Source organism: Tachysurus vachellii, chromosome 9, assembly GCF_030014155.1.
Source record: "Tachysurus vachellii isolate PV-2020 chromosome 9, HZAU_Pvac_v1, whole genome shotgun sequence".
NCBI lineage: Eukaryota > Metazoa > Chordata > Actinopteri > Siluriformes > Bagridae > Tachysurus > Tachysurus vachellii.
Genome location: NC_083468.1, coordinates 23,673,814 through 23,686,282, shown reverse-complemented (window position 1 = coordinate 23,686,282; position 12,469 = coordinate 23,673,814). Strand labels below are relative to the sequence as shown.

Below are 12,469 nucleotides of genomic sequence, written 5' to 3'. Positions count from 1 at the left end.
ATTAGTTTAAATTAGTCAACTACGGAAAACCGACTAAAACCATTACATAATAAACTGTACATCTATAACGCGAGTGATGTAGCTGAGGTTTGGGAAATGTCAGAGACAATGAAGTCATTTCTAAATGTTTTCAGTGTTTTCTGGGAGCAAAGTCACAATAAAAATAATAACACTGTTCAGGCCATGTAGACTTTATGTTTTAATTAGAAACAACATAAAAAAAGGATATTTGAAGAGTTAAATAGACACGTTTTCTTCTTCTGTACGTTTTAGCTCGGTGTATTCACTCAGTCCGTATTTTCTCGGATAAACAATACTCGAATTTCCTCGCTGTTTAGCTCTACTGTAAGGCAGCGGAGTGGCAGAGTATGGAAATGATTTGAAATGATTGAAAAAGCAATGCTTACTTTGATCAGGTTTAGTCTGTCATACTGCAGAGGTGAAGTGAAGACAGAATGAAGTCAACAGACAGAACAGAAAAGAGAAGGAGCGGATGTTAAAAGCAGTGACAGTGACAGGCATTCGGTTTACGGACACGTAATGCGCGCATCATTTAAAGAAGGAAGAGTAAATAGAGACAGAGAGCAAACAGACAGAAAAAAATGAATAAGAATGAAAGAGAGGTACGAAGCGAATGTGTGAGTGAGCGGCGTGTTAGTCGCAGTAGGGATCTGGATGGCTGGAGCGGGAGATACTGTAGGTGGGTGGGCGGAAAGCTGTGTGTTGACGTGATGGTGGAAGTCCGCTGGAGCGAACCGCACTGCGCTTCAATGCGCTTCAGAAGCATCTGTGTTGTACTGAACGCTGAGAAAAACACTAGACTGAGGAAAAGCCCACTCACTACTGAACACAGTAATAACCTGCGTTTAATTCTTCAATTTGGTGAGAAAGGGTTGATTAACTTTCTGTAACAGAGGCTCAGCTGCTTGCAATTCAACTCTGATGTTTATATTAAACATCCCAGTGCTAAATATGACTCGTTTCTATAGCAACAGCATAAATAGGGACTCGCATTATATGGCTGAACGCCGCACACGAACAGATTAGGAAGCGTGCTGTTTAACAAGGAAAGTTTAATTCATTCATTTTTATCGATTATATTTTATTCAGGAAAGAATATTTTGTTCTTCGTGGAATCGAGAACAAGTTTTGTACTTTTTTGTTCCCAAAAGGTTACAATAAACTAAGTGTATATATGGATAAAAAGTTCTTAAGTAAATAAAAATGATCTTCAGGGTATAATTCATCATAATAACACAGTAATTCACACACACACACACACACACACACACACACACACACACACACACACACACACACACACACACACAAAGAAAACACAGGACACATTCACACTGACATACAGTAAATGCGTGTGTGTGTGTGTGTGTGTGTGTGTGTGTGTGTGTGTGTGTGTGAATTACTGTGTTCATATGATGAATTCTACCCTGAAGATCATCTTTATTTACTTAAATTTAGTTACATTTATTGCATTATAACATACACACACAAACACACAAACACACACACACACAGAGAAACAAAACACAGGACACATTCACATTGACATACAGTAAATGCGTGTGTGTGTGTGTGTGTGTGTGTGTGTGTGTGTGTGTGTGTGTGTGTGTGTGTGTGTGTGTGTGTGTGGTGTAATGCAATAAATTTAACTAGCAGCCATTTGTATGCATCCACACAAGCGTAAAATGAAGGACACACAAACAAACAATGGAAAAGAGAAATGCTTACTTTGGACAGTCGCTTGTGAGACTAGCATGCAGCGAGGAGGAGAAGAAAGAATTCAGAAAAAAATGCAACAGAAAAACAGAATGACAACAAGACAAAAGTGCAAGAGAAAGCAAAAGAGTCACTTTTATATCACAGAGATTTGTCTGTCAAAACCTGACACTGAATGAGGAGGCAAAAGAAAAAAAGAAAAGGAAACAAGAACTAAAGCTTAAAAGAAAGTTAAGCATGGAAGATGACAGGATCAGTTTATGGCACTTAACATACATCCTTCCACCCCAGTCTCCATTTACCCAGTTCTCCATCTATCCATCCATCGATTTATCCATCCATCCATACATACAACCATCCCTTGCATCTAGGCAGACATTTATCTAAAGTGCATCCAGAAAATATTCACAACGCTTCACTTTTTCCACATTGTAATGTTATAGTCTTATTCCAAAGTGAATTAAATTTAATATTATCCTTAAAATTCTACAAACAATATCATATAACGACAATGTGAAAGAAGTTTGTTTGAAATCTTTGCAAATTTATTACAAATAAAAAAACAAATAATCACATGTACATAAGTGTTTACAGCCTTTGCCTTGACGCTCAAAACTGAGCTCAGGTGCGTCCTGTTTAGGGCGCAAAGGGGCGGAACATTTTCCCGTAAATGTTCGGTAAATTTCCAGAAACTTTCCATGGGAACTTTGTCTGGGGAATTTTTTTAATATTCCAAGTTGGAAACTTACCTGAATTTATGGGAATTAAATTTTTGGTACATTTCCAGAAACTTTCCATGGGAACTTTATCTGGGGAATTTTTTTAATATTCCAAGTTGGAAACTTACCGGAATTTAGGGGAATTATTGGGAATTAATGGGAATTAATTAGAAATTTGCGGAAATGTATATACTGTAAACTGTATCATATACAATCATAAATATAAACATTTTGTTTGGACATAAGCATAAAATGAAATTTTGACAACGCTGGCTGAGGTGAAATGTATCCACACATGAGATGATGTGTGTGACATAGTTCTAAAGAATAAGATTAAAAAAAAAACTTGTACAAACACTTATGCAATGCAATGCACAGAAATATAAATAATTAGTTGAACATTTGGAAAATTTTGGAATAAAAAAAAAAAAAAATTACAATTGGCACAAATGAATAGAAACAGGCTAGATGAATAAATACTCCTCAAACGGAATGTGTGCTAAAACAAACTATAACCTACTATATACAATAATCCAGTCAAAAGTTTGGACAAATTACATTTTTTTTTATGTTTTTGAAAGAAGTTTCTTATGCTCATTTATTATGAAATATTATTATATTTTAAATTGTAACTTATATTAAGCAAATGATCCTGAACAAAGAAATTAACAGGTTATAAAGATTATGAATAGTCTTTTTAGACAGTTTTTTTTCTTCATCTCGGCTAAATGTCTGCTCAGTCAGTATATTTGTATTTACAGTGGTATAATTTTGTTGCACAACAGCTTACAAGAAGCACTAGGAAGTTTTCAATATAACTTTATGTAATATGTAAATACTCAGATGGGTATTTCTTGACATTATTTTGTGTGCAGGATTCAAGAAATGATGTGTGTTATGTTATGGAGGAAAGTACAGTGCATTAAAGCGTATGGCCTCAAAAGCCGTGCAGTAGGCGAAGTGCTGTGTGCATGGGATTGATGAATGTGCAGGATAGAAATTCAACTGAAATTGCAGTAAATCTGGTTGTTTTAACCAAGATTTATCCTGCAAGATTGTATTTTTTAACTACATTTGAGTTCCCTGTTATAAGCTAACCTGCAATTTTGTAAATTCCCAGTTAATCCCATTAATTCCCATTAATTCCGTTGTTTCCAGCCGTGAAAATTCCCGGACTTTTGCAACCCTAATCCTGTTCCCACTGATTATCCCTGAGATGTTTCTACAACTTGACTGGAGTTACCTGTTGTAAAGTCAGATGATTAAACATGATTTGTAATACTTTCTGGATGCACTGTATCTAGTTGTATAACCCTCTATTTATTATCCATTTACCTGCTCATCTGTTTAGCCATTCTTTTATTCATATATCCTTCCTTTCCTCTATCCAGCACACTATCTATCTGTTAATCCATTCATCCATTTACCAATCCATCTATTTAACCAGTCAACCATTCATGTTCTTCTCTGTATGTTTATTTATCCATTTACCAACCTGTTAATCCAATTATTCTTCAACCTATCCATCCATCCATCCATACATCCAGGTGTCCATTCATTATTCATCTATCCATCCATGCATCCATCCATGCATCCATCCATCCATGCATCCATCCATTTATTTAACCAGTATTTCATCCATTCATGCTCTTCTCTGTCTGTTTATATATCCATTCATCCACCTGTTATTCAAATTAGTCTTTAACCCATTTAATCTATCTATCCATCCATCCATTTATTTAGCCACTCTTCCATCCAGCCAGTCATCTCTCCTTCCATACATTTATCCAGCTGTCCAAACATTGTGCATCTATCCATCCATGCATCCATCCATCCATTGTCTATTCATGCTCTTCCCTGTCTGACTATTTATCCATCCACCTTTGTATTATTCCAATTACTTATCTTTAAATCATTTATAATTATTTATTCCATCCATCCATCCATCCATCCATCCATCCATCCATCCATCCATCCATCCATCCATCTAGCTACTGTATCCAATCAGGCCCCAATCCTTTTGTCCATCTATCTGTTTTGACTTTAGATTTCTTCAGTCATAATGATCATTTGGTATTATGCTAAAATTATTTTCTTCTGGAGATCCAGAATGTAACTGGGTCAGTGGGTGAGATTTTATGTAACTTTGATTACAAGAGTCCACTTGAGCTGATTGCTTTTCCTGGTAGTCCCATGTAATCAGTATCGGTCCTGCCCTCTGCTTGCGTATGATAGGGTTCACATGGTCAAACATTCAGCGCTGATGTAGTACAGAATGTCATTTCAGTTCAGCTGGACAAAGCTGACCAGTGTGAGTAAATTCAATTCTGGACCTTACTATGGGTGTGACGATGTAATGACAATTACGTATCTAAAGCAGTTATACTGTTTGTACAACCCATAGACATATATAGAGATCAATAAACAACACAGAAAATTATATAATTATACGATATGTGTTACATAATAAACGTGTATGGACAAATTATATTTAACTATTATATTTATACCACATCGCTATTAAATTGTTAAAGCATTTTAACAAGAAAGTGTTGATTCTTTGTGTATATCAGCAGCTCAGCTAACAGTTCTGTAGATCCAGTTGCAAGGTTTATATTAATATAGTAGCAGCTTACATAAATTAATGTAACCAAATGGATTCAAATGCATGTAAAACAGAGAATTTAGGGTCAGGGCTTTTTAACACTCAGAGGTGAAGGACTTTGGAGCTTATGGATGGAGGTTTTCTGACTGGACAGGACTGTTTACACTTTACACTGGAGATAAAGGCAGAAAGTATGCTATTTTTAATAAGGGTAAAAAGGGCAAGGCAAACAGATTGAGGCACAAAGAAGGGGCAGGTGTCTGGGGTGTGTAGACATTGTACACAATAATAAATGGATTTATGAATGAAAAGAAAAACTGAAAGTGTACAAATAAAAAACACGTCTGTATATATATATATATATATATATATATATATATATATATATATATATATATATATATATATATATCGTCGCTGTCGGGCGGAAACCTCGTATGTCCAAATTTGGTCAGTTTCATATTTTTTCACATATCGATGCTATTGGTCAGTCCCCACGTGGGTCTGTTATTTTTACAAGTTATTAACCAATCTAAAGTCTTGAAAATAGCTTGAGCGCAAATCTCATAACTCCATTGGACACTTCAACTGTCCACCTCTTCCTCACTCCGCGGGAGAGCTTCACGGCATATTTCTCCTCAAGATTAAGAGTCGCAACGAATCAACACGTCTTCTGAGGTAAATGTCTTCAAAACACTGGGCTCAAAGAAAAAAAAATCTTGACCCCCGCTAGTTATGGTGCTCGTCTGAGGACAGGAATTTAGCGCAAGACAATCCACTGCAACGCGGACTAAACCCTGTGCACTGCAGATAAGGTACGGCGTTTTTTTAATTTCCTGAAAAATAACGGTTTTGGAGATACGAGGATTCCGCCTGACAGCGATGATATATATATATATATATAGAGAGAGAGAGGGAGACAGACATGTTTTTTTATTTATTACATATTTATATAGATGAAGCGTCTACAATTCTAGAGAGGATCTATGCGAGCAAGCACACCTCCTCACCTTGGAGTTTTTGGAGCTGCTGCGTGTGGACTGAGCCGAGTACGTGCGGGTGACCAGTTGCTCTGGGGTAGAGGGCGACTTAGAGGTGTCAGAGTGTTCAGAGCCCTTCTCCACCATGTTCTCTCCCTCCAAACTCGGCACAGTGGGCGAGCGACAGCGCTTCCGCAACACCGGAGAGCAAGCGGGGCTGCTCCGGGTGGAATTACTGGCAGTGCTGGAGAGAAAGAACAGAGAGATGGAGATGGTGGAGAGAGAGAGAGAGAGAGAGAGAGAGAGAGAGAGAGAGAGAGAGAGAGAGAGAGAGAACTATTAACACATTTTAAATATATACATTCACTGCATTATACTACTGTATATACTAATGTATATGGCATATATATATATATATACAATACGTTTAAAAAGGTCAGCGGCAAAGTTTTAGCAGATCTGTAAATTTGACATGTGCTGTATGTAAGCAAGCATGATTATTCGAAAATTAGCATTTTTGTTCTTAATGATAATGTAAAATGATTCATTCAATAACTTTTTCCATTTTATCTTAAGGGTGTGAAAACGTTTGCATTCAACTGTATTGTGTCAAGAGAAAAACACTTCATTTCTTTTTCTTCCACATTCTGGGTTCCTCATTCACACTACACACTACACACAAACACACACACACACACACACACACACACACACCCCATGCCTGCTTTGTAACCTTGTTGCTCATTCTAACCCTCCCAAACACAACAGATGGTAAACACCTCCTCTAGTTTCATTCAGAGCTGAATCAGCCACTCAATGCTCCTTATGTAACTGCTTACGTCACAACCAGCAAATCACATGATCGCTAAACCTCTCTAGTATTTCACCAGCTCACAGAAAGATACACACTGACGGTGTTGTTCGTGTGTGTGTTTATGTGTGTGTGTGTGTGTGTGAGCGTGTACCAATCATCAAAACCACCACCAGCTCCTCCACGTTGACGTTATTTCATCAGAAGAAAAATACTAAAAAAACAAAACAAATATCTAATATGACACCGGACTGGAAAGCCCTGTTTATTTTCTTTAAAAAAAGCAAAATTATATTTTACAAATTCTAAAATTAATAAAATGTTTCTAAGAGGTAATTCTTTCGAACACTCTTAATCATTTTCTACTGCTTATCTGAACTACCTCGGGTCACGGGGAGCCTGGCGTCATCGGGCATCAAGGCAGGATACACCCTGGAGGGAATGCCAACCCATCACAGGGCACACACACACACACACACACACACACACACACTCTCATTCACTCACACACTCACACACTACGGACAATTTTCCAGAGATACCAATCAACCTACCATGCATGTCTTTGGACCGGGGGAGGAAACCGGAGTACCCGGAGGAAACCCCTGAGGCACGGGGAGAACATGCAAACTCCACACACACAAGGTGGAGGCGGGATTCGAACCTCCAACCCTGGAGGTGTGAGGCGAACGTGCTAACCACTAAGCCACCGTGCCCCCCTCTTTCGAACACTGTTATTTATAAGTAACACTGAAGTTGTGGTAAACTAATTTTTACAAAACCAATATTTTTGGAGCTACAAAATAAAATAAGATGAGATCGTCTAGAACATTGGCTCTCCGACAGTCCGTAAAGCACAGCAATATTGATTTCTTATTATTTTCAAAATTTTTTATTAGTTATTTTTATTCTTAATTTTGTTCCGATAATGGAAATCAATCACAATTCTTTTTAACAAAGGGGACCCAAGTACCCAAGTCAACTTAACCTAAAGTGTACTTTCAGTGGGAAGTTTATGAATAGAAAGTTGTATAGCTTTCTATTCATAAGAGAATTTTAAATAATGTTAATGAAATAAATTAATAAATTAAATTATTATTTTTTAATATTTTTAATAATTATTATAATTATTATTAAATTATTAATAAATAAGTCCCTGACAAGAAAAGTATGAGAATGAATAAAATGAAACATAAATAGAAAAAATAGAACATATTTTACATATATCATACTACTGTACAATAGGCCAAAGGATGCAGTGTGTGTGCGTGTGAGTGTGTGTGCGTGCGTGCGTGCGTGTGTGTGTATGTGTGTGAAGGGCTGTGAACTCTCTAACTCTGTTTTGTAAGCATGTGTAATCGTGAGAGACAGAACAGAATGCATTGATATTCTTGCTACATGAGATCTGTCTGGAAAATGAAAAGATCCTACACACACACACACACACACACACACACACACACACAGAGAGAGACACAGTTTATGTCTCTAGCATCTGTCACCCATGGAATGTAGGACAGATTATATTAAGGAGGTTGATAAATATTAACTAGAAAAAGAATCGCACCATGACGGCTTCTATAACATCTTACAGCTGGGAAGAAATGTGTATAATCTCAAAGACGTACTGCAGAGTGTGTAGAGGAGATACACAATAAAGGTTACACAATAAAGGTTACACAATAAAGGTTACACAATAAAGGTTACACAATAAATCCACAAAATGTACAGTAGTGAGGATCTCTCTCTCTCTCTCTCTCTCTCACACACACACACACACACAAACACACACACGCACAGTAGTAAGCTGTAGTTAAAAAGTGAGGGTGTTTCTATGGTAACAGACAGCAGAATTGGTGGCTTTAGTAGAGTTTCAGCTGGAGAGTGCAAGACAGGGATGAGCACAGAGAACACATACAGACACACACACACACACACACACACACACACACACACACACACACACACACACACACACACACACACACACACACACACACACACAGAAATGATAGCATGAGTACCTGAGCTGCACTTAAAGCTATAATGATGCACCAGAGCAACAACTAAGGAGCATACAGATCAATACATCACTCTATATACATCATACATCATACATGCCTAACTGTTATCCATCTGCCCATCCATCCATCCATCCATCCATCCATCCACCAACCCATTGATACAGACACCCACCCACACACACACACACACACACCCATCCATCCATCCATCCATCCATCCATCCATCCATCCATCCATCCACCAACCTATTGATACAGACACCCCCACACACCCATCCATCCATCCATCCATCCATCCATCCATCCATTTATTTAGCCAGTCTTCCATCCAGCCATTCATATAACTACTGATCTAACATTCTGCAAACAATTCAAACATTCATCTGTGCCCATCCTACTAATCCACCTATGATTTCATCCATCCATCCATCCATCCATCCATCCATCCATCCATCCATCCATCCATCCATCCTTCCATCCATCCACCAAACCATCCATCCATCCACATCTATACCTGCAGCACTCAAACAACATCTAATCATATTCATATCTATTATATGCTGCTTTGAACTTCCAAACTTTCTGTCTCTGCAGTTTTGGCTCCTAAACCATGACCATCTGCCAGGGTCTCTCTCTCTCTCTCTCTCTCTCTCTCTCTCTCTCTCTCTCTCTCTCTCTCACACACACACACAAACATACACATCACACATCACAAATCCTTATCATTTATGCACAAACAACAATCATATTTCTAACATATATGCATCTGTGTATCTTCTCCAACACAATTGTACTCTTCAACACACAGGTCTGCATTTTACTGATTCAAATTGCTGTTATTAGACTGGATCAAACTAATACCAAATAAACAAATACACATAAACACACTAATACAGCCATGTACACACACACACACACACACACACATACACACTGCAGAAGATGGTCCCTAGCTGTTTACTGTGGGAGGAGCCATGGACATGAAAAACAGTGGATCCAAATGTGGGCTGTGTCTATATTATTCCAAAGTGCAGCATGGGTGTGGCACATACTTATCCCCAAACACACACACACACATTTACACACACACACACACACACACACACACACACACACACACACTATCTGTGCCAAGATCTTAGCACCAAAATAACCAAGCACCCTTTCCTATCTTCCTCTTATTTATCACACATACACCTACACACATCATTTCAAAGCATTAAAACAATACAAATCTTCACTCCCTCGCGTTCCACACTAACCTGGCCGCCATGTATCACGGCACTGTTGTGCTCGCCATCTCTTTGAAGGAAGGGGTGGCTCCCTGACAGAGAACAGGAGGAGAGGATGAAAGAGAGAGGAAGCATTCCACAACAGGAAGACGGACGTGTTAAAGAAAAGCTCTCAGCCCTGCTGCATTTGTGCTGGAGTCTCTCTACCAGTTCTCATGGTAATGGCTGCTCTCTTCCTCTGACTCTCATCTCTCTGCCCCTCTCTCTCTATCGCTCTGCATCTCCGCGTGCACTCGTGTGTCTGTGTACGTATGCATGTGCGTGTGGGAGAGAAATGGTGCGTTACGGAGAGCGGCGGAGCCTCGGGTGGATGAGGATGAGGACGATAAGCGAAAGCACGAAGAGGACAAAGACAAAGAGAGGATGAGAGAGAAAAAGAGGGAGATCTGGCTGGTGCAAAAGTGCCTGCTGGCTCGTTAATAATTTAAAGTTGATGAAAGGAGCTGGTCTGACATCATTCACTTTCAGTTCACTTTACAGTCTAGTGGCCAAACCAACAAACTAAACACACACTCACACACACACACACAGGCACTTTAATTAATGAGAGTGGGAGATTCATTTTCTGGGATTCTAACAGACGTTTCAGCTGGAATTTCAAGCAAGGAATAAAACTGTGCTGCTGAATGAAAATAATCAATGAGAACTTAATGTGAGCGTAATGTACTGAATCAGACTGAATTACTACCTGAATGTGACCGTTATCCAATAACAGCATGACCTAAAGTGTTTTATTCCTTTTATATCACAGCAATTACATTTTAAAGAAAACATTCTACAGAAAACCTATAAAAAAGTTGTTCCTTCACCAGTTCACTCTGTTTATGATATTATTATTATTATTATTATTTAATTAATCATCCATCTAAACCGTCTACTCCATCTATACTTTATCAATGCATGCATCCTTCCATCCAACCATCTAATCATCCATCCATCCATCCATCCATGCATTCAACAGTCCGTCAAGACATCTATCAAATCATATCAATCCACAGAACAAAAATCTGTCCATTTATCCATCCATTCATCCATCCATCCCTTCATTTATCCATCCATCCATCCATCCATCCATCCATCCATCCATGTATCGATCTATCCCTTTGCTATCCATCCATTCATGTCTATCATCAATTCAGTTTACTGTTCGTTTATTCCTTCGTCCATTCATTGAATCTGTGCTTAAATGTGTCAACTACTTTCTACCTAAATGTCCACACATCTGTTCATTTGCTCAATCATGTCCATCCATCCATCCATCCATCCAACCATCCATCCATCCATCATGTATGTCTTTGCAGATATTTGTTCGTTCATCTATCCATTCTCTCACTAGTTTGTTCATTAGTCAATTGACCTACAGTATTTTCTCACCAACAGCCATTCTCACACCAGACTCCTTCTCTAATGACAAAAAAAACATCTTTTCAAGTTACCAAGAAACCTTTAAGTTCTCTGACCTAAAACTTAACGTTCCATGAAATCGGTTGTATCTCTGAACGTTACAAAGTGTTGACAGTCTATCAATAACCACAGTAACCTTAATAAACACCTCTTTACTGAAAACTTTTTAACAATTACACAGGGATTTTCATCAGAGCTAAAAAAAAAAAAACACACTTGAGGAAGCAGATAATATTTGTAGGGTTGGAATGATTTCTTGAATGGTTCAGAAATAAAAAGCTGTTTGTTTTGAGGATTACATTTTTACAGTCCGGGACTCGCCGTTAATGGTGCCATTAGAATTTCTCTCTGAGAACGGAGTGGTAAAAATATGATAATGTTCTTATGTTCTTGGTGTAAAAACTGCAATAAATACTGCAGTCTGTGAGTTATCACCTCAGCATTAGCAATGCCTTGAACCGAATTCGTCCCTCAGTGTGATTGATGCTTGGGATGTCTTTTCTGGACTGCCTTCATCCAGCAATTTCATTAAAAGCTTAAACCAACAGGATAAATCAAAGGGTAGATTTAAAGCACTCTCTGCTCAGCCAATCATGGAGATTAACAGTGCAGCCAGTGCAGATCTATACATTTAAATCTACTACCATGACATCAGAGTAACAAACATCTCCTCACTCAATCTCTCTTATAGTTGATCTAGAGATGTTCTAGAGATGTGTGTGTGTATGTGTGTGTGTGTGTGTGTGTGTCTGCGCACGGCGAGAAACTATGGCCTTGTTCCAAGTTTCCCTTCCCATCCGCTGATTGTAAGATACTTCGTCTTTGGGGTTGTTTACCATGTTGCTATGACAACCAGGCTTGGGAATGAATCTGAAGTACGCAATGTTACAGCAAGGC

The 12,469-nt window shown here is 38.4% G+C and overlaps 1 protein-coding gene across 3 annotated transcripts in view; it reads right to left on the bottom strand.

Moving 5' to 3' along the window:
• Positions 1 to 12,469, bottom strand: part of gramd1bb (GRAM domain containing 1Bb) — an 83,023-nt gene that overhangs the window by 24,865 nt on the left and 45,689 nt on the right. For all 3 annotated transcript variants that reach the window (XM_060878306.1, XM_060878304.1, XM_060878305.1), the window contains exon 3: positions 6,072 to 6,285. In XM_060878306.1, coding sequence (XP_060734289.1) covers positions 6,072 to 6,285 — 214 coding nt within the window. The remainder of the gene's footprint in view (positions 1 to 6,071; positions 6,286 to 12,469) is intronic.